At 46.5% G+C, this 26,941-nt stretch overlaps 1 protein-coding gene across 7 annotated transcripts in view; it reads right to left on the bottom strand.

Moving 5' to 3' along the window:
* The window catches only part of kmt2ca (lysine (K)-specific methyltransferase 2Ca), a 684,766-nt gene that overhangs the window by 153,727 nt on the left and 504,098 nt on the right, over positions 1 to 26,941 (bottom strand). For 6 of the 7 annotated variants that reach the window (XM_072508182.1, XM_072508179.1, XM_072508178.1 and 3 more), the window contains 5 exons: positions 24,326 to 24,445; positions 22,976 to 23,106; positions 13,316 to 13,514; positions 10,560 to 10,664; positions 10,130 to 10,177 (listed from right to left, as the gene is read on the bottom strand). In XM_072508182.1, the coding sequence (XP_072364283.1) occupies positions 10,130 to 10,177; positions 10,560 to 10,664; positions 13,316 to 13,514; positions 22,976 to 23,106; positions 24,326 to 24,445 (603 nt within the window). The remainder of the gene's footprint in view (positions 1 to 10,129; positions 10,178 to 10,559; positions 10,665 to 13,315; positions 13,515 to 22,975; positions 23,107 to 24,325; positions 24,446 to 26,941) is intronic. The other variant, XM_072508181.1, reaches the window with a different exon arrangement.

The raw sequence follows: 26,941 nt of genomic DNA on the forward strand, positions 1-26,941 counted from the left end.
CACCAGCACCGCCCGCGGTGGCTCGTTAGCCTTGGGCCTCCTCGCCAGCACTTTATGGGTCCTTCCAGCTTCAGGGGCCCCTGGAAGGACCCCGCTCCCATCAGCGAGTTTAACATGGTGACCACATAGACCCCCACGTCCGACCCCTCCAGCTCCTCCGGGAGGCTCAGGATCCACAGATTCTTCCGCCTCGACCGATTCTCCATCTCCTCGAACCGCTCCTGCCATTTCTTGTGGAGCACCTCGTGCGCCTCCACCTTTACCGCTAGGCCCAAGATCTCGTCCTCGTTATCGGAGATCTTTTGTCAGACCTCGCGGATCGCCACTCCCTGGGCCGTCTGGGTCTCCAGCCGCTTATCGATAGAAGCCTTCATTGGCTCCAGCAGGTCCGCTTTGAGCTCCCTGAAGCAGCGCTGGATAACCTCCTGCTGCTCCTGCGCCCACTGCTTCCACGTTGCCTGGTCCCCGCCCGCCGCCATCTTGCTCTTCTTCCCTCGCACTTTCTTTGGGTTCACCACCACTTTTTTAGTCGCCCCGCTCCTGCTCCAAGCCATACACTGTTGGGGGAATGTTGCAGTCTTCTTCCCACACCGGGAAATGTCAAAAAAATGCCGTTGGGGGCCCTGAAAAGAGCGCAAAAGTCAGTTCCAAGCAGGAGCTGCCGAACTTGTGACTTAGCTCTGCATAGCCACAACAAGTCCCGGAAACCATCTATTTCTTAACAGTACCGAAAGCAGTCATTATCCTTCCCATGCAATTTGAGGTTCAGTTTGGTTAGAATTGAAAAGATGTCTGCATGGTAAGACATAGTTAACATCCAAGTTTCATCACTAAATGAATCAACCAGAGGGGACGATTTCTCAAGTAGGGAAACATGGATTTCATAAGTCAATTTGTAAACTCTGAAAAACACCCGACTTCTCGAAAGCCAATGTACCCGTGTGGAACAATAAATGTGCGCTCGACCCTCATATCGGAACACAGAGCCTTAAAAGCCTGATATTGAGTGCGCTGCATGTAATGAAATTCACAATTTTCACAATTCCTTTCAACACCACTTCATTTTGATGGAATTCCTTTCAATGTCAATGCTTCACGGTGAACAAATCAATGATTCCAAACAATGTCCTGACCAGCTGCCTCCTTAATCCTTATTATAACACTGCTGTTTTTCCCAGTCATGTTGGCTGCCCCATCCTCTGCAATTAACCCAGTCACGCCTGCACTTTCCAACCATGTAACTATTCAATTCTTCAAAAATCTCTGCACCAGTCGTGTTGGTTGGTAATGTCTGGTAGCACAGGAAGTCCTCAACAAAGTCATTGTGCCAAGCATACCTAACATAAACATAGCAAGTTTGCACAATCTGAAACTTCTGTATTTTCAGACAGTTGTATTGAGAACTCCTGTGTTGACTTTAAACGAGAAATAAGCTGGGCTTCTAAATTCTCAGCAATATCACAAATTCGGCAAGCCACGTTTTCCCGAAATGGGATAAATTTCACTTTTTCAGCTGACCTCTCATCTAGGACCGTACCAGCCATGTCTATTGCTGCAGGGAGTATTAATCCCTCTGCCATAGTGTGGGTTATTTTCTCTTTATTTACATGGTAAGAGGCTAATTGTGCTTTGTCATTCAATGTAACATTTCTGCTGAGGACTTCAGCTGACGATTTAAGTTCTTGTTGCATCCTTTGAAAAAAATCGAGAGGTTTGTCCTCAAAATCTTCTTCAAATGACTTGGAAGTTTTGAGGGTTTTAAACTTTTATTTGCAAGTACTTCCCTGCATATAACACACATGGGATTTGCATCCTGATTTACATTGGCACAATTAACAAAGCCATACCTCTGGAAATCATCTTTGTACTGCTTTTGTTCCCGATTTCAATTTCTTCTTAATGGGTTGTTCACCAGAGGCTCTGGAGCTCTGTATACAGCTCCATCAGCAGTGCTTTGTCCTGCCATGGATTCACCTGAGCAGCTCTCTCCAGCAGATTCAGTTGAGAGATCCTGGCCTGTTTGTGTCTTTAGCCCACTCTTTCTTATTGTAGAACAGTCCACCTTCAGTTCTTCACAGTCCTGTTTCTTGCTTGCTGGCAGCTACAAAATGGAGGAATCTCGCTTCTGTGATTTTGCGCCCAAAGTACCGTCAGTGTATATGCCTGGCGCATGAACTGCACTCTGCCTCTGGTTCTGGCAGGAAGACTCCATTGTTCAAATTTAAAGGCCGGTCGCAGCTGGCATTCTTAACTTAAAAGCTGGGGGTGGCCATTGGGTGCTTCTCCCGCTATTGGGAATGCTGAGACCAATCGCTCTGCGACCCTGGCACCCATCCACTGGTCACGACCTGCAGTTTGAAACACACCTCTGAATCCTTCTACCTTTCACTTTCCTTTAACCCCATTCCTTCTTCCAATTTTGACCCTTGCTTTGTATCCAAGATACTCTCTGACCCTGAATGATGGATCCTCAGCAAAGGCCTTAGCTTCATTTTCTAACTGAGCTTGTCATTACACTGAGGTCTACTTCCTGCCATTGACACCTCCTCTAGACTCTGATCTTGTTTCTTTGCTTGTCCCATTACCACATGGGGTGGCACGATGGTGCAGTGCTTAGCACTGCTGCCTCACGGTGCCGAGGACCTGGGTTTGATCCTGGTCCTGGGTCACTGTCCGAGTGGAGTTTGCACATTCTCCCCATGTCTGCGTGGGTCTCACCCCCACAATCCAAATATTTTCAGGGCAGGTGGACTGGCTACAGTAAATTGCTCCTTAATTGGGAAAAAAAAAAATTGGGTACACTAAATAAAAAAAAAGCCATTACCACCTCCTTTGTTCATGCACCAATTAAACCTTTTGTTATTTAATCTCTCCTGCCCTCCACCTCATCACAAGCCTTCTTTTTGTCTTTTGTCCCACCCTCTTTCTTAAATGCTCAGTATCTATCACTTTTCTAACTTTTCCCAGGTCTGATAAAAGGTCACAGCCCTGAAATGTTAATTTTCTCTCCATATTTGTTGCTGAGGCCAAGTATTTACAGCATCCACAGTATTTTGCTTTTGTCTTCACAGCTCTAGTTACCCACACTTCAAGGGCCCCACAACGTTCAGGATCCTACATTAAACCCATTGAGTTGATATTGCGAGGTTGTATCGTAAAGGAGAGGCTGCAAGGTTTAGGGAAGGAATTGCAGAACATAGATTATAGACAGCTAAAGGCTTGGCAGCTGAAGAAGAAGCTGGGACAATTGGGTGCACAACATATCAGAATTGGAGGGACGCAAGGTTCACGAATGGGTGTAGGGCTGGCAGAGGTCTCAAGAGATAGGAAGGATACAGAGTTATATATCCAAGTTTGCAGATGACACTACTTGAGCAGGCACATTAAGTGGTGATATAAAGAGTAGAAAGTTACAAATGGACACAGACAAACTGAGTGGGCAAAAGGTAAGGCAGGTAGAGTTCAATCTGAAGTGAGTATGAGGTGGCAATTTGTCTGCAGTTCCAGGGCAACTTGTCAGAAGTTCTAATGCACAGCAGTGAAGCCGTTACTTTATTATTTACTTTTATCCCAATCGACCATATTTACACATTATTACTTAGCCCAATGGTTGGACCAAAGACACTTAATTTGATTATTAAGTCAAGAATGATATCAAGAGTCAGAACTAAGACTAAAAAATCTAAGAAAATGGCACAACTTGATAGTCACAATTTCTCTTTAAACCATAGAATTACCATAGATATAGAATCCCTCCAGTGCAGGAGGCCATTCGGCCCACTGAGTCTGTACTGACCGTCTGAAAGGGAATCCTACCTAGGCCCACTCCTCTGCCCTATACCTGTAACCCCACCTAACCTGCACATCTTTGGATACTAATGGGCCATTTAGCAAGGCCAAACCACCTAACCTGTTCATCTTTGGACACTAATGGGCCATTTAGCATGGCCAATCCACCTAACCTGCGCATCTTTGGACTGTTGGAGGAAACCGGAACACCTGGAGGAAACCAGAACACCAGGAGGAAACCCACGCAGACACAGGCAGAAAGTGCACATTCCCCAATCACCCAAGGCCAGAACTGTACCCGGGTCCCTGGTGCTGTGAGGCAGCAGGGCTAACCACTGTGCCACCATACCACATCACATTGTGCCTCCTCCTGCCATGACATTATTTCTCATATCACCAATAGCAAAGCTGATGACATTAGAAAGTGTATGTTCCTAAGAACCAAGAAAGTTGCAGTCTTGCTGATATTCAGGCGTAATGATAAGAAGCACACATACATACACACATATATATGAAACCTTATTATTGCTCCCCTCCCTTCCAATTTGTCAGTTCCTTTGGATGTCTTCTTTGAAACTGTCTCTGTAATGAGCCATATCGTATTTGAGCAGGACATCTCATGGCGGATGGATGCCTTTAATTAGTCATTTTTCTGAACCCTTCAGTTCAAAAATGTCTTGTGCCTATTTTATTCTAAGTTGATAGAAGCATGAAGAAGGCAACGGGGACCTGAGCAGAACCAAAATTTTCTCCCCTCATTCAATCAGATTAAAGGACTGAGAAAGGAACAGAGGACCAATGGTGAAAGAGGCTCAATTAAAGTCAAATCAGGCAAAGAAAGAACAAAAGGGGAGGGAAAGATCGCTCAAAAGGGGAAAAAAGACAAAGGAAAATAAAACAAACATAATAAATTTGAAGAATTTACAAAACCTCAAAACAATTTGTTACATGCAGGAATGAGGTTGAACAATTAAATTGTTTGGCATTGCACGTGGGTACATTATGTGGGTAAAAGGTTAGTTACACTACTAATCACAAATCCTAATTTTGTGAAGCAGGTTTAATGACCATAAGACATAGGAGAAGAATTAGGCCATTCGAGTCATTCAATCATGGCTGATATGTTTCTCTTCCCCATTCTCCTGCCTTCCACCCATAACCCCTTATTAATCAAGAACCTACCTATCTCCATCTTAAAGACACTCCGTGATTTGGCCTCCACAGCCTTCTGTGGCAAAGAGTTCCACAGATTCACCATTTTCTGGCTGAAGAAATTCCTCCTCATATCAATTTAAAAGGATCGTCCCTTCAATCTGAGGATGTGCCTTCGCATCCTCTCCACGTCCATTCTACCTAGGTCTCTCAGTATCCTGTAAGTTTTAATAAGATCCCCCCCGCATCCTTCTAAACTTCAATGGGTAGGGACCCAGAGTCCTGAACCGCTCCTCATAGGACAAGCTCTTCGCTCCAGGGATCATTCTTGTGAACCTCCTCTGGACCCTTTCCAAGGCCAGCACATCCATCCTTAGATACGGGGCCCCAGAAATGCTCACAATACTCCAAATGGGGTCTGACCAGAGCCCTATACAGCCTCAGCGTACATTCCAGCTCTTGTACTCTAGCCCTCTTGACATGAATGCTTACATTGCATTTGCCAACTGAACCTGCACGTTAACCGTAAGAGAATCTTGAATTAGGTTTCCTAAGTCTCTTTGTTCTTCAGGTTTCCTAAGTCCCTTTGAGCTTCTGATTTCCTAAGCCGTTTCCCATTTAGAAAATAGTCTATGCCTCCATTCCTCCTTCCAAATTGCATAATCTCACATTTTCCCACACAGTATTCCATCTGGCACTTCTTTGCCCATTCTACTAGCTTGTCAAGTCCTTCTGCAGCCCCTCTGCTTCCTCAGTTGTGGGCAAAATCTTGGAAAGGTTTATAAGAGATAGGATGTATAATCATCTGGAAAGGAATAATTTGATTAGCGATAGTCAACACGGTTTTGTGAAGGGTAGGTCGTGCCTCACAAACCTTATTGAGTTCTTTAAGAAGGTGACCAAACAGGTGGATGAGGGTAAAGCAGTTGATGTGGTGCATATGGATTTCAGTAAAGCGTTTGATAAGGTTCCCCACGGTAGGCTACTGCAGAAAATACAGAGGCATGGGATTCAGGGTGATTTAGCAGTTTGGATCAGAAATTGGCTAGCTGGAAGAAGACAAGCTGTTTGTCAATTTTATAAATGACCTGGAGGAGGGCGTAGAAGGATGGGTGAGTAAATTTGCAGATGATACTAAAGTCGGTGGAGTTGTGGACAGTGCGGAAGGATGTTACAGAGGGACATAGATAAGCTGCAGCGCTGGGCAGAGAGGTGGCAAATGGAGTTTAATACAGAAAAGTGTGAGGTGATTCATTTTGGAAGGAATAACAGGAAGACAGAGTACTGGGCTAATGGTAAGATTCTTGGCAGTGTGGATGAGCAGAGAGATCTCGGTGTCCATGTACATAGATCCCTGAAAGTTGCCACCCAGGTTGAGAGGGTTGTTAAGAAGGCGTACGGTGTGTTAGCTTTTATTGGTAGAGGGATTGAGTTTCGGAGCCATGAGGTCATGTTGCAGCTGTACAAAACTCAAGTGCGGCCGCATTTGGAGTATTGCGTGCAATTCTGGTCGCCACATTATAGGAAGGATGTGGAAGCATTGGAAAGGGTGCAGAGGAGATTTACCAGAATGTTGCCTGGTATGGAGGGAAGATCTTATGAGGAAAGGCTGAGGGACTTGAGGCTGTTTTCGTTAGAGAGAAGAAGGTTAAGAGGTGACTTAATTGAGGCATACAAGATGATCAGAGGATTGGATAGGGTGGACAGTGAGAGATTTTTTCCTCGGATGGTGATGTTTAGCACGAGGGGACATAGCTTTAAATTGAGGGGAGATAGATATAAGACAGATGTCAGAGGTAGGTTCTTTACTCAGAGAGTAGTAAGGGCGTTGAATGCCCTGCCTGCAACAGTAGTGAACTCGCCAACACTAAGGGCATTCAAATGGTCATTGGATAGACATATGGACGATAAGGAAATAGGGCTTTAGAGTGGTTTCACAGGTTGACGCAAAATCGAGGGCCGAAGGGCCTGTACTGCGCTGTAATAGAACATAGAAAAATACAGCACAGAACAGGCCCTTCGGCCCACGATGTTGTGCCGAACCTTTGTCCTAGATTAATCATAGAGTATCATTGAATTTACAGTGCAGAAGGAGGCCATTCGGCCCATTGAGTCTGCACCGGCTCTTGGAAAGAGCACCCTACCCATAGTCAACACCTCCACCCAACACTTAGGGCAATTTTGGACACCAAGGGCAATTTATCATGGCCAATCCACCTAACCTGCACATCTTTGGACTGTGGGAGGAAACCGGAGCACCCGGAGGAAACCCACGCAGACACAGGGAGGATGTGCAGACTCCACACAGACAGTGACCCAAGCCGGAATCGAACCTGGGACCCTGGAGCTGTGAAGCAATTGTGCTATCCACAATGCTACCGTGCTGCCCATAAGAACAAATAAATCTACACTATATCATTTTACCATAATCCATGCACCTATCCAATAGCTGCTTGAAGGTCCCTAATGTTTCCGACTCAACTACTTCCACAGGCAGTGCATTCCATGCCCCCACTACTCTCTGGGTAAAGAACCTACCTCTGACATCCCCCCTATATCTTCCACCATTCACCTTAAATTTATGTCCCCTTGTAATGGTTTGTTCCACCCGGGGAAAAAGTCTCTGACTGTCTACTCTATCTATTCCCCTGATCATCTTATAAACCTCTATCAAGTCGCCCCTCATCCTTCTCCGTTCTAATGAGAAAAGGCCTAGCACCCTCAACCTTTCCTCGTAAGACCTACTCTCCATTCCAGGCAACATCCTGGTAAATCTCCTTTGCACCTTTTCCAAAGCTTCCACATCCTTCCTAAAATGAGGCGACCAGAACTGTACACAGTACTCCAAATGTGGCCTTACCAAAGTTTTGTACAGCTGCACATTCACCTCTCGGCTCTTAAATTCAATCCCTCTGTTAATGAACACTAGCACACCATAGGCCTTCTTTACAGCTCTATCCACTTGAGTGGCAACTTTCAAAGATGTTCTATGTTCAGTACTACGTCCTCTGCATATCTTTGTATCATCTGAAAAAGTAGCAACAGCGCTCTCAGCTCCTTCTTCCAGATAGTTAATGTATATTGTGAAAAGTTGTGGCCCCAGCTACACTGAGGCACACCACTTGTCACCGGCTGCCATCCTGAAAAAGACTCCTTTATCCCCACTCTCTGCCTTCTGCCAGTCAGCTAATCCTCTGTCCATGTCAGGATGTTATCATTACCACCATGGGCTCGTAATTAACAGCCTCCTATACGCCACTTTGCCAAAGGCCTTCTGGAAATCTAAATAGATCATGTCCACTGCTTCTCCTTTGTCTAACTTCCTTAATACCTCCTCAAAGAATTCTAACAGATTTGTCAGATATGACCTTCCGTTGACGAAGCCGTGCTGAATCAGTCCTATTTTATCATGATGTGGAGATGTCGGCGTTGGACTGGGGTGAGCACAATAAGAAGTCTTACAACACCAGGTTAAAGTCCAACAGGTTTGCTTCAAACACTAGCTTTCAGAGCACTGCTCCATCCTCAGGTGAATGAAGAGGTATGTTCCAGAAACATATATATGGACAAATTCAAAGATGCAAGACCATGCTTAGAATGCGAGCATTTGCAGCTAATTAAGTGTTTACATATCCAGAGATAGGGGTAACCCCAGGTTAAAGAGGTGTGAATTGTCTCAAGCCAGGACAGTTGATAGGATTTTGCAAGCCTAGGCTAGATGGTGGGGGGTGAATGTAATGCGACATGAATCCCAGGTCCTGGTTGAGGCCGCACTCATGTGTGCGGAACTTGGCTATAAGTTTCTGCTCGGTGATTCTGCATTGTCTCGCGTCCTGAAGGCCGCCTTGGAGAACACTTATCTGGAGATCAGAGGTTGAATATCCCTTGACTCAGGACGCGCGACAACGCAGAATCGCCGAGCAGAAACTTATAGCCAAGTTCCGCATACCTCTTCATTCACCTGAGGAAGGAGCAGTGCTCCGAAAGCTAGTGTTTGAAACAAACCTGTTGGACTTTAACCTGGTGTTGTAAGACTTCTTACTATTTTATCATGCACTTCCAAGTACTCCGCAGTCTCATCTTTAATAATTGACTCTAAAATCTTACCAATGACCAAAGTCAGGCTAACCGGCCGATAATTTCCCGTCTTCTGCCTCCCTCCCTTTATAGGGGTGTTACATTAGCCATTTTTCAGCCTTCTGGGACCCTCCTTGCCTCCAGTGATTCCTGAAAGATTAACACCAATACCTCCACAATCTCCTCAACTATCGCCTTGAGAACTTTTGAGTGTAGTCCATCCTGTCCAGGTGATTTATCCACCTTCAGACCTGACAGTTGCCCCACAACCGTCTCCTTAGTTATGGCCACTACACTCACCTCTGCCCCCCTGATTCACCAGATGTTCTGATATCCCACTGGTGTCTTCCACTGTGAAGACACCAGTGGGCATTTAATGCACTAACCTGCAAGTTATTAAAAACAAAGGAGACTAAGGACAAGATTCTGTTTGTTAAAAACGAACGGCGTATATTGACCAGAAACTCGTGGTGTATCTCTTAATTCCTTGAATCTGCTGGCATTTTGCATTAATAACACGTCATTAGCCTGCTGCCATTTGTTTCAGCAAGATTTGGCCTGTTATCCTAGAGCCAATTTGAAACATGTGATTTTTAATATTTCAAATATCTTCAATAACTTTCCCCCCGACCTTGTGCATCTTTAAGTTGCCTCAACATGGTTCACCCAAGTTATATTTATATTTAGTTAGAGTGAGAATGTCTTCTCACATTCCACCAGATGACTGCTCTTTTCCTGTACATGTTGTCACTATCTTTTCCTCAGAAAAGACCATAGAAATGAACCACAAATTCACTCGAATAGTTATCATCCATCTGAGCCATATTTTCAAATGAACATTAGGATCAAGGTCAACTTATCAACAACTGTTTGAATACCTAGTCATTCTACTTTCTAAAACTGATGTTTAAAAAATGCAGTTTAGTCACTCGTGTGCTAATATTTGAAGCAAATGAGTTAGCCATGGTAAAGTTTGTTAGTGCCATAGAACAAACAAATGGAGCTTTAGAAAGGGGATTCTCAAAAACACAAACAGGCATGCACATTTGCTGTTGATAAGACAAAAAGCATCAGACATGGGACTACTGCTATCCACCATTTAGTCTCTTACCAAATGGAGAAGGTGAATTCTCGACCTGGAAAGTGCACAAATCAAGACCTACAGGACCCAAACCAGATAAAATGGATGAATAACTGGGAAATAAAGACCAAAAATAAAACAAAAGAAGCACATACACAGTCGACCCAACTCAACAGCATGCAACAGTCATTGGGCAGTACAGCATAAAGTAGCATAATCATTGATTGTTAATGACTTTGGGTAATTGCATCAAGCAGCAAAAAAGCAATTTACAGCAAATGAAATCTTAGGAAAATTCAAACAGCTGCTGTTCAGGCACAAAAGCTTCTTGCTACAAATAAGAACTAGAATAGAAACAAGAGACATGGGCAAAGTGACATGTTCAAACTTCACAGGAAGCCACGTATTTTCTCACTTCAAAGATGCTGTTCATGTGCTCCACAACATTGCACATACATACCCGACTCATCCCCTGTTTTTCCAAGTTCATCGGAAAGTATTCCAAGGATATCACCTTCTGTGGTAAGGACGTCTGAGAGATCAGCTAGTGGGTCATCTCGATTACCTGCAGAACAAGCAAATCATAAACTTTTCAAGAAAAAGACAGTTAAGTACAGCAACCACTTGTATGTACATAGCACATTTTTAGTTGGATGTTCAAAGTTAATGTAATGCTATTCAAAGAAAGGCAGACATTCACCTAGCATGTTGAGCAACATTGCCCCTCAACAAATAGAGTACTAAGGAAACATTCAGTCCCATTTGGTCCATCGAGTCTGCACTGACCCTCTGAAAGAGCACTTTGAAAGGCCCATTCCCCACAGCCCCATGTAACCTGCACATCTTTGGACAGTGGGAGGAAACCGGGGCACCGAGAGGAAACCTACACAGGCACAGGAGAAGGTGCAAACTCCACATAAACAGTCACCCAAGGCTTGAATTTAACCTGGGTCTCTGGCGCTGTGAGACAGTGCTACCATGTTGCTTAGCAGATCAGCATTTATAAATATTGCTGCCTACATAACAGTTACTACACTACTAAGTGTAGTACACTACACTACTTTAGGGGCAGCACGGTAGCCTTGTGGATAGCACAATTGCTTCACAGCTCCAGGGTCCCAGGTTCGATTCCGGCTTGGGTCACTGCCTGTGCGGAGTCTGTACATCCTCCCCGTGTGTGCGTGGGTTTCCTCCGGGTGCTCCGGTTTCCTCCCACAGAACAAAGATGTGCAGGTTAGGTGGATTGGCCATGATAAATTGCCCTTAGTGTCCAAAATTGCCCTTAGTGTTGGGTGGGGTTACTGGGTTATGGGGATAGGGTGGAGGTGTTGACCTTGGGTAGGGTGCTCTTTCCAAGAGCCGGTTCAGACTCGATGGGCCGAATGGCCTCCTTCTGCACTGTAAATTCTATGATAATACTACAGAAGCTATTAAGTCCAATATTTTGAGATATTTTAATGACGTGATTTGTTCTAGATCACTGGGCAAAAATAATCAGGACAACAGGCTGTGCACCGACAGGCAAGAAAGAGAAGTGTAAACAGAAAGATTACACTAAAGGAGAATTTTGACGACCCCAACATAAACTGGGAATGCCCTTTCAATTATTAGTACTATTTCAGCTAAACCAACTATCATACGATGAGCGAACATATGCACAAACTGGTAAAAGACAAGTTTAAGAGTGATACAAGGAAGCACAAATAGCGCATACAGAATAACTGATTCATGAAATAGGTTTCCAAGTGGGGTACAAAGAACAATACAGCATGGGAACAGGCCCTTTGGCCCTCCAAGCCTGTACCGGTCATGATACCAACCTTTGCCAAAACCCTCAGCACTTCCTTGTGCCGTATCCATCTATACCCATCTTATCCATGAGTTTGTCAAGGTGTCTTTTGAACGCCGTAAATGTATCTGCTTCCACAACCTCTCCAGACAACACATTCCAGACACTCACCACCCTCTGCGTGAAACTCCTGCCTCACACATCTCCTCTAAACTTTGCCACACGGACCTTAAACTATGCCCCCTGGTGACTGGCCCCTCCACCCTGGGAAAGAATGCCTGCCCATCCACTCTATCCATGCACCTCATAATCTTGTAGACCTCTATCTGGTCATCCACAACCTCCGTCTTTCTGATGAAAACAGTCCCAAGACTATTCAGCCTCTCCACACAGCCAACACCTCTGATCCCATGTGACTTCACCTTTTGTACCAGTCTGCCATGAGGCACCTTGTCAAAGGCTTTACTGAAGTCCATGTAAACAACATCCACTGCCCTCCCAATACCAATCATATTTGTCAACTCCTCAAAAAACTCGATCAAGTTAGTGAGGCACGACCTCCCCTTCACAAAACCATGCCGTCTATTGCTTATCAGTCCATTTGTTTCCAAATGGGTATAAATCCTGTCCCTGAGAATTCTCTCCAATAATTTACCTACTCCCGACGTGAGGCTCACCAGCCTATAATTTCCATGATTATCCCGGCTACCTTTCTTAAACAGCGGCACCACATTAGCTATTCTCCAGTCCTCTTGGATCTCACCTGTAGCCAATGTGGATAGAAAGATGTCAGTCAAGGCCCAGCAATTTCCTCCCTTGCTTCCCTCAGTATTCTGGAGTAAATCCCATCCGGCCCTAGAGACTTATCTACCTTAATATCTTTTAAAAGACCCAATACCTCCTCCTTTTTGATGTAAACATGATCCAGACTGTCCACACGCCCTAACCAAGAATCATCTTCCACAAAGTACCTTTCTTTGGTGAACATTAATGCAAAGTACTCATTTCCTCTGCCTCAACACATAGTTCCCCCCCACTGTCCTTAAGTGGTCCAATCTTTTCCCTAGCCACCCTCTTGCTTCTTACATATGAATAAAAACTTTGGGATTCACCTTAATCCTATTTCCCAAGGGTAGTGGAGCCAAAGAAAATGCGGTTGAAGCGCAAGTTAATGTTGTGAAGAAGAGACTGGAGGTTGGGTCAGAAGAATGAATTAAATGGGTAAATGGATTACTTCATCTGTAGCTAACTTTGGTAAGGTGCTACACAAGTGCACCAAACTCAGAACTAGTTTGTAGCCTAGCAACATCATGACCATCATAACAGGTTCTGGTTGTAGATATATATATCCAAAAAGCACACAATGGAGGTTCTTTTTTTTCTTAATAGCAACCATTAGTGCTGAGCGTTGTGCGTCCCATACGTACCTTGCTCTCCCTGTTGTTTTACAGCCACCTGCGTTGTGGTTGAACTCAGCAATGGGTCTGAGGAAGGATCCAGGAAATTTACATTTGCAATTGGTACTCTATTGTTTGGTAGCTGAGATGATTCTTCATCAGATAGAGCATCCAGAGTTAGCTTGCTCTGTTGACTTGCAAGCAGCAGATGTTTTCCAAAGAAAGCTTCCTGTAAAAGGAACGAATGGAGGAAATAACTCATCACATTACAACCGCCACACTTCAAAATAAACAAAAGGTATGGTTACTGTCTGGTAAGAGATTGATCAGTGGCTTGACTTTGGTTGGGGTGGAGCCAATCTTTTTTCTTCTTTATAAAAAATCATCCTTTGACTTCATAATGCTGAATCAAACAAGAAAGTGTGGTTTGCCTATTCATTTGTCACTCTGGCAGTATATCCTAAAAGTGAACCAAAAACAGAATTGTGAATATTCATTCCATGATCTATAATGAGTGCTTTAAATATGTTGGCAGGAAGCAGCAAAGACCACCTCCAGAGTTCAGAATCGTCATGAAATTTCATTCGACTTATGTCCATTTGTATGAACATCATTTATGGGAACATTGTCACTGCATGAATTTTTTGGTAGCTGGTTAATGATTGATAATATATCCTCCCTCTTTTTATGCACATTATTAAGAGGTCTTGAGTTTTAGTGATCGCATCCCTACCTCCAGACCCTAAGCTCTGGGTTCAAGTCCAATGCCTGGACTTGTTGGTCATGGAGGGAGCGTTCATAACATAGTTCACTGAGTTAATAATCAGTTCGGGAATCCTTCCATCCCTTCCCCATTATTCCAGAGGGAGAAAGTGTGCGAAGGTGCGCTAAAACAAAAATGCTTATTATGCTAATGCAGTCACTGTCAAAGGATTGCATTTTCCCCCCTACTTCAGAAGGCTATGGCCTGATTTTGAAATTTCAGCAAAATCTGAGCCAGGAATGCCAAGCTGCCAGCACAAAGCTAGCCAAAAGTTCACTGAGGTGACTGAACTGAATTCTGCAGTGCCAGCTTGCTTGATTTAGTAGCTAGAACTTGCAGCACAGCTTTGGCTCTCTGCCAGAAACTAGCCTACTGGGAGCTGCAGAAAATCTAGTTAGTAGCCCAAATTTGAAGGGACACACCGCTTAAAATTAAAGGGCTAAATATAGGGACAAATATTTTACCTTTCTCATTCAGAATTGTGTATATTCGAAAATATAAAATTTACAGGGCTATTGGAAAAAGATTGAGACTAACTGGATAGCTCATCCTATGAATCAGCACAGATACGATGGGCTAAATGGTTTACTTCTTTGCTGCAAAATCCTATGAAACAGATTTTAACTTACTGTCAGGTGTTACAGATGTGAGTGGAGACGAGGGGAGCAAAATAAATACCAGGCGAAAATTAAGCAAAGCTAGATCGAGTGTGGAGAAATAAAATAGCAAGTGGTGGAATACTGTAACACCCTTCTCGATGGCTGAGAAAGAAGATATGATGCTTCAGTTAGGTTGGAACAGTGTTGCCCTGCTTGGCACTCCAGGAAATTCCTCCCGTAGCACAGTCGTGCACATTACCCGTCAGAAGGTGGCAGAGAGTCTCGGCAGTCTGTATGGCACAAGGGTACCATTTGTGGTGATCTGTACTCTTGAGATCTTAACTACCAGAAAAAGTGCTCCCGTTTGCTCCCACAAGTCCCGAAAAACGTGCTGATAGGTGAATTGGATATTCTAAATTCTCCTTCTGCATACCCGAACAGGCGCCAGAATATGACGACTAGGGGCGTTTCACAGTAACTTCATTGCAGCGTTATTGTAAGCCTACTTGTGACAATAAGGATTATTATTATATGTTTGATACATTTATAAAGAACAGACGGTCTGATCCATTTTGTAATCGGCTGTGGATCGATTTGATGACATGAAGCTTTAATGCAGGTTAAATCCCACCCAGGTTGCTTAATATTTTAAATGTAGCTGAAAGAAAATCTGTAGATAAAAATCAGTTGCATTGGGGGCGTTATTCGGTGAGCCAGTCAGCACATGCAAATGAGTCAGCATTCTGCCGGCACAAATTGAGAGCAATTCCAGGCCCAGTGGCATTGTAACCGCTGGGGCCAGAGTTAGAGCTAAAGAGCCTGACAGCTGGAGTTGTTTTTAAGCGCTTCACTTCCCACACACACTGCAGCCACAAAGTTGGCAAAGAGAAGACCTGACCCCAGTTTGGGAGTCCAAGGTGGACCCACAGCTACATGCCAGTGAGGCATGTCACCAGGATCACCCGCTGCCAGGAGACGACAGCTGGTGATCCTGAGGGATGGGGTCACTGGTAAGGCCTCTCTGCCTACCAGGAAGGGTTCCAAAGGTAATGGTGCAGGTGTCCTCTGGTTGAGGTGAGCTCTGTTGATCCCTTGCTTCCTCTGCAGTGGGACCGCACTTCTGAGTAGTGCCAACGCCTGCTGGGCCACTGATTGAGCTTGGCTATGCCCATCCCCTTGAAGAAACAGCTGGGGTCTGAGGGTGCCCAAAGGGGCATCTTGGATGGACTCCCAGGTGACCATAGGCTCTCTGATAATTCAAAGGACACAGGCATCACTCAGCAAGAACAGCCAGAAATCTATTAGTAGCACCAAAGGGGTGTGTTTTAAACACATACTGAAGAAATGTCAGTCTGAGCCAGGCCACTCTGATCCCTAAAGTCCATGACTTGGCACCAAGTCACTACCCACTACTTCCCCCAGCCCAGGCAGCCACTCCCCAGCAAGCCCGTCAATTTTTGAGGCTTTTTCAGAGTATCTTTAGCCTCCTGTTCCCCCTCCGCAGCCATAGCACCCAGGCCCTGCTTGTAAATAGTTACTAATTCACACCCACAAAACATCTGCCTAGGAGAGGCGGAGCATCACGGAGGGTGGACCATGAAGTGTCGAACCCGCTAATAATATTAAAATCCATACGAATGACTGCTTTGCATGGATCTGCGGGGCACAAATCTTGCTATCGCCCGCTGCCAGCGAGGGACTCCGCTGAGCATGGCGTCGGGCGCAAAACTGATTTTTTTCCATTTCGCGCGATTCTCTGCCTGATCGCAGTTCTCACTTCTGGCCTCTGGTATCATTAAGAGAGACCATGAAGCTGTCATATTTTCATAAAACTTATCTTATTCCCCTTTAGGGAAGGAAATCTGCCATTCTGAATTAGTCTCGGCTATGCCTGGAGGCAGTCCGACAGTAACGGGACGAGCCTCGCAAGGCACTCAGTTTGCCTGCTATTACTTTCTAAAGTACTAAGATAAAAATATTACTTTCTGGGGGCTGGTTCAGCTCAGTTGGCTGGACAGCTGGTTCATGATGCAGAGCAAGTTCATCACTGCGGGTTCAATTCCTGTTCCGGCTGAGGCTATTCATGAGAAGGCCCCGCCTTCTCAAACTTGCCCCTCGTCCGAGATGGGGTGATCCTCAGGTTAAAATCACACAAGTTAGTTCTCCCCCTCAAAGAGGAAAGCAGCGTATGGTCATCTGGGACTATGGTGACTTTACTTCTCTTACTAAAGACAGCCAAGAACGGTAAATAATGCTGACGTTTGGCCAGATCCTGAGAATTACTGTTTTTTTTAACAAAGAAAAATGACCTTAACACCTGTGACAATAGTTGAACAAATTGCCTGCAGGTCCAGAGCTAAACGTATTTGTGTGACAGCCTTCTTTGTGCAATGGGCAGATTTGTCCGTTTAGTCCAGGAAACGATTACCTGAGGAATCAAAAGTGGGGAGTGGAGTATGGATGAATATATCATATACACAAGATATATTCATACCTACCTTCCGAGTCGCCATAAAAATCCAAATCCCTAACTAAAATTCCATAATACCTAATTTAACTTCTACATCAAAAGCTGGACGCAAAACTGTCCAGAATTTGAGTTGTTGCAAGGCTCCAAAAAATGCCTAACCAGAAACAAAAATTAATGCATCAATGAAAATATAGTGAACATTCAAAATTTTCCAACCAAAAATTAAAAAGTGATGTTGGTGACTTCTGGTAGCGGCTATGACCTGCTAGGTCACTCGAACGGCAGCTCCCGCCGGGATCGGTGTTTCGGGCCGCTAAAAGGAGCGGCAGTGGCAGTTAACAGGAGGGACCGGCGTGGGAACAGACGTGGGAGAGCCCCCCCCCCCCGCTGGTGCATGGAGAGGACCAGGAGCGGAGCCGGGGAAGAAAGTCGAGAAGGTCCGGGAGGACAAAATGGCGGCCGGAGAAGATTGGGAGGTATGGGCCCAGTGGGCCAGAGAACAGCAGGAGCTCCTTAAAAACTGCTTCATGAAGCTGAAAACGGAGATGCTGGCCTCCATGGAGAGAATTGTGGTGACCCAGAAGGCGCAGGAGAAGGAGATCAAGGAGGTGAGGAGGAAGGTGGCGGAGAACGAGGACGAGATCCTGGGCCTGGCAGTGAAAGTGGAGGCGCACGAGGCGCTCCATAAGAGATGGCAGGAGAGGCTGGATGACCTTGAGTGCAGGTCTCGGAGCCACAATATGCGGATCCTGGGCCTTCCTGAAGGAGCGGAGGGGGTGGATGCGAGCACATACGTGGCCACAATGTTGGGGATGCTGATGGGCGCGGGGCCTTCCCGCGGCCCTTGGAGCTGGATGGGGCGCACAGGGTGCTCGCCAGAAAGCAGAGGGTAAACAAGCCACCGAGGGCGATGGTGATATGGTTTCAGCGCTTGGCAGACCGGGAGCGAGTCCTGCAGTGGGCGAAGAAAGAGCGGAGCAGTAAGTGGGAGAATGGCGAGATCCGAATTTTCCAGGACCTGGGAGCTGAGCTGGCGAGGAGGCGTGTAGGTTTTAACTGGGCGAAGGCGGTCCTCCACAGTAAAGGGGTGAAGTTTGGGCTCCTGCACCCGGCGAGACTGTGGGTAACATACCAGGACAGGCACCACTATTTTGGTACCCCAGACGAGGCGTGGCCGTTCATCGGGCAGAAGAAGCTGGACCTGAACTAAGGGACTGTTGTATGGGGGTGAAATGTGCGGGTGGGGAGGGACCGAGGGGAGGACGGCGGGTAAAGCATAAGTTAATGGGCATGTCTGCCCTAGTTTTATTGAGGGTTTTGTTGTTTGTTTTGCTTGTTTTCCAGGTGTTTTGTCTTCCAGGTGTTCGGTGATAGGGGGTGGTAAACGCCCGGGATGGGCTGTCCGGCGCACAGGGAGATCCCAGATGGCGCTTGCCCCTCTACCCTGCGGGGGATGGGGGGTAGGGCGGCCCGAAGGAGACAAGAAGTTAAGGGTTGGTAGATAGAGGCGGGAGCAGCCGGGGTCAGCATGGGTGAGCTGGCTCACGGAAGCACAATGGGGGGGGGGGGGACACCAGAGCTAAGTGGATGGTGTTAGTGAATGTATATGCCCCGAACTGGGACGATGCGGACTTTATGTGGCGCGTGTTGGGTAGGATCCCGGACTTGGAGATAAGTCACCTGATTATGGGAGGGGACTTTAATACGGTCTTGGATCCGAGCTTGGATCGTTCCAAGTCCAGAACGGGAAAGAGGCCGGTAGCGGCCAGGGCCTTGTGGGAGTTCATGGGCCAGATGGGGGGGAGTGGACCCCTGGAGATTTACGCAGCCAAGGACGAGGCAGTTTTCCTTTTTCTCCCATGTCCATAAAGTCTATTCGCGAATAGACTTCTTTGTGTTGAGTAAGGCGTTAATCCAGAGGGTGGTGGTGTTGAATACTCGGCCATCGCGGTCTCAGACCATGCCCCACACTGGGTGGACCTGCGACTGGGGGCGGAACGGGGTCAGCGCCCTCTCTGGCGACTGGATGTGGGGCTGCTGGCGGATGAACAGGTGTGCGGGCGGATAAGGAGGAGTATTGAGAATTATGTGGGAGCGAATGACACAGGAGAGGTGACGGTGGCAGTTTGGGAGGCTCTGAAGGCGGTCATTAGGGGACAGTTAATCTCCATTAGGTCCCATAGAGAGAAGGAGAGGGAGAGACTGGTGTGAGAGATACTCAGGGTAGATAGGAGATACGCGGAGGCCCCAGAGGGGGTGCTGTTGAACGAGCGCCAGAAATTACAGGCGGAGTTTGACCTGCCATCCACGGGGCAGGCGGAGGCGCAGCTGAGGAAAGCGAAGGGGGCAGTTTATGAGTATGGGGAGAAGGCGAGTAGGATGCTGGCGCACAAGCTGCGCAGGAGAGAGGCGGGCAGAGAGATTGGGGGAGTGCGGGATAGGGAAGGCTGAGGCCAGACAGGGTCAATGAAGTCTTCAGGGAGTTCTACGGAAGGTTATACGAGTCGGAACCCCCCCGGGGAGGGGGAAGGGATGAGGCGGTTCATGGACCGGTTGAGGTTCCCAAGGGTGGAAGCAGAGCGGGTGCAGGGACTGGGGGCCCCGATTGGATTGGAGAAGGTAGTCAGGGGGATGGCAGGCATGCAGACGGGCAAGACCCCGGGCCCGGATGGCTTCCCCGTAGAATCTTATAAGTAGTTCTCGAAGCTGTTGAGCCCGCTCCTGATGAGAACCTTCAATGAGGCATAGGAAAGAGGGACCCTCCCTCCGACGATGTCGCAGGCATTGATCTAGTTTATCCTGAAGAAGGAGAAGGATCCGCTTCAGTGTGGGTCCCACAGGCCGATATCGCTCCTGAACGTGGATGCCAAGCTGTTGGCAAAAATTCTGGCCTCCAGAATAGAGGACTGTGTCCCGGGAGTGATTGGGGAGGACCAGGCGGGTTTCGTTAAGGGCAGGCAGCTGAACGCGAATGTGAGGAGGCTCCTGAATATTATCATGATGCCCTCGAGGGGGGGGGGGGGGAGCACCGGGTCTCCCTTTACACGGATGACCAGCTGTTGGATATTTCGGACCCATTAGAGGGGATGGGGGAGATCATGCGGATCCTGGGGGTCTTCGGGAGGTTCTCGGGGTATAAGTTGAATGTGGGGAAGAGTGAGCTGTTCATGGTCAACGGTAGGGGCCAGGAGGAGAGACTGAGGGAGCTCCCGCTCAGGATAGTGGAGAGGAGCTTTCGGTACTTGGGGATCCAAGTGGCCAGGAACTGAGATGCCCTGCACAGGCTCAGCTAGTGGAGCAGACGGAGGGAGAGTTTAAAAGGTGGGATATGCTCCCGCTTCCCTTGGCGGGACGGGTGCAGGCTGTGAAGATGACGGTTCTCCCCAGGTTCCTCTTCGTATTTCAGTGCCTCCCCATTTTCATCCCCAAGTCCTTCTTTAAGCGGGTGAATAGGATTGTGACGGGATTTGTGTGGGTGAATAAAACCCTGCGAGTCAAAAGGGTATTCTTGGAGTGTAGCCGGGGCTGGCGGGGGGGGGGGGGGGGGGGGGGGGAAGAAGACTAGCTCTGCCGAACTTCTGCAGTTATTACTGGGCGGCCAATGTGGCCATGATCAGGAAATGGATGATGGAGGAGGGGGTGGCGTGGGGGCGGTTGGAGGCGGCGTCGTGTAGAGGCACCAGTCTAGGGGCACTTGTTACTGCTCCGCTGCCGTTCCCGCCAGCGCGATACACCACTAGTCCGGTGGTGACGGCGGCACTGAGGATCTGGGGGCAGTGGAGGAGACACAGGGGAGAGGAGGGGGCCTCGGTGTGGACCCCGATACGGAATAACCACAGATTTGCTCCAGGTAGGTTGAATGGGGGTTACCAAGGCTGGTGTAGGGCAGGTATTAGGAGGGTGGGGGACCGGTTTATAGACGGGACTTTCCCTAGCATGCAGGCGCAGGAGAAGTTTGGCCTACCCCCGGGGAATGCGTTCAGGTACCTCCAGGTTCAGGACTTTCTTAGAAAGCAGGTGGGGACATTTCCGCTGCTGCCCCCGCGTAGGATCCAGGACAGGGTGGTGTCTGGAACCTGGGTAGAGGAGGGGAAGATGTCGGACATATATCAGGAGCTGCAGGTGGTGGAGGAAGCCTCAGTGGAGGAGTTGAAGGGCAAGTGGGAGGAGGAGCTGGGTGAGGAGCTGGATGAGGGCCTGTGGGCGAACGCCCTGGGCAGGGTGAACTCCTAGTCATCATGTGCCAGGATCAGTTTAATTCAGTTTAAGGTGGTGCATTGGGCGCATATAACGGCGGCAAGAATGAGTACATTTTTTGGGGTGGAGGACAGGTGTCCGAGATGTGCAGGGAGTCCGGCGAACCATGCCCATATGTTTTGGGCATGCCCGACGCTTAAAGAATTCTGGCAGGGGTTTGCGAGGGTGATGTCTAGGATTTTGGACACTCGGGTGAAGGCGAGTCCAACAGTAGCGATATTTGGAGTGTCGGAGGATCCGGGAGTGCAGGAAGGGAAAGAGGCCGAGGTACTGGCCTTTGCCTCCCTGGTAGCCCGGAGACGGATTCTGTTAATGTGGAGGGACTCAAAACCCCCGGATGTGGAGACCTGGGTTAGCGATATGGCGGGGTTCCTCAGTCTGGAGCAAATAAAGTTCGCCTTGAGAGGGTCCTTGATGGGGTTTTCCCAGCGGTGGCAACCTTTCCTTGACTTCCTAGGGGAGCAGTAAGTGTCAGCAGCGGCAGCATCCTGGGGGGGGAGGGGGAGGGGGGTTCAGGTGGGGGTACTGTTGATGTAATGTGAGTTGGGCATGGAGACAAAACTCACCTTGTTCTGTTTTTTTAAAAAAATTCTGTTATGTAAGTAGTTTCACTGTAAGCTTTGGGATATGTTTATTGTTATTTTTTTATTACTATCTGTATTTCTATTTTTGTTATGTAAAAACGCTCATTGGAAAAACTTTAAATAAAACATTTATTTTTTTTAAAAGTGATGTTGGTATTCCCTCCATTATACAAAGGATTAATCTTAGTCTATCAATAGGAATCTTCCCTTCCTTCACACCATCACAAATGAAAAATTGGGGGATCTTTATTGCATCAGTCTGAAGTGAATTGAAACCTAGATCTTAGAAGTAACAAGTCACTTATCATCCCATTCTACTTAGCCCCCGCAATCCAACATTTTACTAATCCAAACTTCTGCTCGAACGAGAAACTAAGTTCTTCCCTGAGAAAAGGTTGCGGACAACACATCTGAATTTTTTCGGAGTCATAAGCTGCATCCTCTGACTTCTAGCCTAATTCCACATTCAGTTTCATTGGCTGGGATTTTCCACTTGCATGTGGCATGTTTTCCGGTGATGAAGACGGCTCGCCTTAGGCCGTCAGCGGGATCTTCCGGTCCCACCGATGTCTACAGCGTTTTGCCTGGCTAGCTCGTCCAGTCACCCTGCTGCGGAGGTTGCCTTCGGCGGGACTGGAAGATCCCGGATGCAGGAAGGGTGGGGAAATCCCACCCTTTACCTCAGCAAAATGTCTCTCCTTATGCTTTATTAGCAGTCTTGCACTCTTTCCACCTTTTCATTCTCCTGACCTCACTAGTTCACAGCAGTGGTGAGGCTGATGCTTTCAAATCTGGAAGCATGCTTTAAGGAGGAGGATGATTTTTTAAAAGAATTGCATTTATCGATAGTTGCAGAGTAATGGTACAAGCAGTAAAGTTCTTGTGTCCCAACTGGAACCTGTCACACTTAAGACCTTTGATACCATCCAGAAGAATTTAGGTAGGCTAATTCGCTGTATGAAGCCACTCTCTGTTAAGATGCTCCCACCAGAGGCAACAAAATGTTGACGAGTATACCTGCAGATATGTTGGAAAAATCTCTTCCAATTTGTTCTTCTTCTTCCTGTATCGCTTTTTCATTTTCTCCACAATCTCAGGGGCAACAGCTAACTCATCACCAGGTAACTCTGTTAGTTGTTCCACCCAAACTATTACAAACAAAAAGAAAATGAAATTTTTTAATGCTTTCTTTTTAGTTTAATTTTCGGAGATTTGACTTCTATCTGTAAGGCAAGGTAAAGTCTCAACCTGAGCACAGCTACAATTGCGAACATAGAATGCAATCATTTACATGCGACTCAGCAGTCCTGTGGCTTTCAACTAAGATCAGAGGTTGAACATTGAACCTGTTGTAATGTATTGGAGTGCTTTCCTCTGCTTAATTTTGAGTTACGAATATTAATTCCCGTAACAGCCTCCCGAACAGGCGCCGGAGGCGACTAGGGGCTTTTCACAGTAACTTAATTTGAAGCCTACTTGTGACAATAAGCGATTTTCATTTCATTTCATTTCAATTGTGACCCTCAAAACTTACTTTAGTGTGCAGGATACGAGTTATCCCTTCAAGTGAATGTTAACAATAATTTGGGAAATCTGATGTACATTGTTTAGGAGAGCACCAAGGTGCACAACTTCTGATTAGTGCTCTTTTCGGCATTACATAATGCAGATTTTCCATTGCAGTACTGATGACTTTGCATGATCAATTTGTCTCATTGCTGGCAGCCGTGAAATATGTTGGCTGCCAATGTTGTTTATTTTTTGAGAGCAGAAATGTATTTTACCCATTTGTACAACATTACAACAGGAAAATACTGTGGATGCTGCAGATCTGAAATGAAAACAGTAAGTGCTAGAAATGCTCAGGTCAGGATGCAACAGTGGAGAAAAAAATGAGTGTTAATATTTCAGGTTAATGACCTTTGATGAAAGGCTATTGATCGGTTTCTCCCTTCACAGATACTGCCAGACTTGCAAGATAGGCTTCTCAAAAACTCTACAGCACATTATACCAAGTAGGGCGGCACGGTAGCACAGTGGTTAGCAATGTTGCTTCACAGCACCAGGGACCCAGGCTCGAATCCTGGCTTGGGTCACTGACTGCGAAGTCTGCACATTCTGCCTGTGTCTGTGTGGATTTCCTCCGGGTGCACCGGTTTCCTCCCACAAGTCCCAAAAGACGTGCTGTTAGGTAATTTGGACATTCTGAACTCTCCCTCAGTGTACCTGAACAAGGTCTGGAGGGTGACGACTAGGGGATTTTCACATTAACGTCATTGCAGTGTTAATGTAAGCCTACTTGTGACAATAATAAAGATAATTATTATTGCTTAACACAACTTCCTGCACATTTGATAGATCACTTACCATCCTCCTTCCCAGCCATCATTTCAGGGACTGAGCCAGTAGAGTTCTTCCTGGACAGTGAACGCTTTGTCTTATTCTGTCCTGTCCGACTCCTTTGACGCACCATAAACCCTCCAATCCCTATCAGAGCAAGACACAAAGTGAATATAGCTAACACGGCTCTGAACTAAAAATAATCAAATTTGTATTAGTTGGGGTTCTTAAACCTATTACTTGCCGAATGCAGTTGCTTGGTGATGGATTCGATTTTTATGTTGTAAAAGAGATCACACTGCCATCCACTCCAAGACTGTGGCCAGAATTTGAAGTCAGCGGGAAACACACCCTCACCAATTCCAGCAGGGCCATTGCCATTTTACGCTCTAGCCAGCGTTGACCGGCAGAAGGTGGGACCTCCGCATGTCACCAGGAGGTCCTGCCTTGGATGCAGGCCAGATTGGCCAGCAGCTCTCCATTTATTCCAGGAACAGCACTGCAGTGGCCAGAAGAGGCTCTGCAGTTAGCTGCCTGGAACTAAGTGGAACCACGAACCAGAGTCAGCAGACAAAATTCATAATGCTGAAGTGCAAAGGGACTTGGGAGTCCTAGTCCAGGATTCTCTAAAGGTAAACGTGCAGGTTGAGCCCGTAATTAAGAAAGCAAATGCAATGTTGTCATTTATCTCAAGAGGCTTGGAATGTGAAAGCAGGGATGTACTTCTGAAGCTTTATAAAGCATTAGTTCGGCCCCATTTAGAATACTGTGAGCAATTTTGGGCCCCACACCTCAGGAAGGACATACTGACACTGGAGCGGGTCCAGCTGAGATTCACACGGATGATCCCAGGAATGGTAGGCCTAACATACGATGAATGTCTGAGGATCCTGGGATTATATTCATTGGAGTTTAGGAGGTTGAGGGGAGATCTAATAGAAACTTACAAGATAATGAATAGCTTAGATAGGGTGGACGTAGGGAAGTTGTTTCCATTAGCAGGGGAGACTAGGACCCGGGGGCACAGCCTTAGAATAAAAGGGAGTCACTTTAGAACAGAGATGAGGAGAAATTTCTTCAGCCAGAGAGTGGTGGGTCTGTGGAATTCATTGCCACAGAGGGCGGTGGAGGGCGGGACGTTGAGTGTCTTTAAGACAGAAGTTGATAAATTCTTGATTTCTCGAGGAATTAAGGGCTATGGAGAGAGAGCGGGTAAATGGAGTTGAAATCAGCCATGATTGAATGGTGGAGTGGACTCGATGGGCCGAATGGCCTTACTTCCGCTCCTTTGTCTTATGGTCTTATGAACCTGAACTCCCAGGCCTCTACCAATGATGTCCTAGCTAGCTACGGAGACGCACTTAATGTCACCCAGTATTTGCACATCTAATTGTCAATGTTCATTGTAAATGCTAATTGTCTTTGTTTAGCATGGCGACACAATGAGATTGCAATACAAGTTTCATTATTTTGTGATCTAGTGTGTTGATGCTACAGTATATACTAAGCCACTGCAGGAGTAGCTCTCAAGAAAAATAAGTTGAGTGAGGATCAGTATCGCATTAGCAAGAATTTATTTGTTTGTGAAACTGAGTAATTAAAACGTCACTGCACCTCAAAGTCTATAATTTAGTCAGATGGATGCAAGGTTAGTGAGATAAAAGTGGCAAGCAACATCCACCCCACATTATGCATGACAATGACTAGCGCTAATAAAAATCTAACCATCTCCCCAAGACATTCAATATCATTACCATCGCTGAATCCCCACCAGCATCATCATACCATTGACCACATATTTAACTGGACTAGCCACATAAATACTGTGGCTACAAGGGCAGGTCAGAGGCAAGAAACTTTGTTGGAAGTAACTCACTTCCTGATTCCAACATCTGTTTACCATCTACAAAATGTGGAGTGTAACAAAATACTTTTTTCACCTGCCTGGATAAGTGCACCTCCCACAGCACTCAACAAACTCTACATAACTAGGATAAAGCAGCCTGTTTCGGCACCCCAACCATCAAACATTCACTCCCCCCATCACCAATGCACAGTGTGTACCATCTACAAGATGCAATGCAGCAACCACGCCTCCTTTGATAGAACGTTCCAAAACTATATTCTCTACTAATTAGAAGGACAAGGGCAGCAGATGCATGGGAACAGCATCAGCTGCAAGTTCCCCTGCAGGTCACACACCATCCTAACTTGGAACAATTTTGCCTTCCCTTCACTGTCGCGGAGTCAAAATCAGGAACTACCTTCCTAATATGACTGTGAGTGTCACCACACCAGATGGACTGCAGCGGTTCAAGATGTTGGCTCACCATCACCTTCTTGAGGGAATTTAGGAATGGGCAACAAATGCTGGCCTAGACAATGATGCTCTCGTTGCCATGAAAGAATGAAAACACAAACTACTGGTCTTGAAATTCTTCTGTGTTTTAGAATGATCTTAAATTTCATGCTTGCCACAACTTCTTCTGAGCACAGACACCATTCTCAATCTTTTCCACTATTTTTGCCTAAGAGAAAGAGGAACTGCTGCAAACCATCAATAGATTTCACTTGTTGCCCAGCACCTACTGAGCTGCTTTTACACATCAATTAAAACAGAGGGGGAAATTATTATTCTCCAGT

This window comes from Scyliorhinus torazame, chromosome 6, assembly GCF_047496885.1.
Source record: "Scyliorhinus torazame isolate Kashiwa2021f chromosome 6, sScyTor2.1, whole genome shotgun sequence".
Taxonomy (NCBI): domain Eukaryota; kingdom Metazoa; phylum Chordata; class Chondrichthyes; order Carcharhiniformes; family Scyliorhinidae; genus Scyliorhinus; species Scyliorhinus torazame.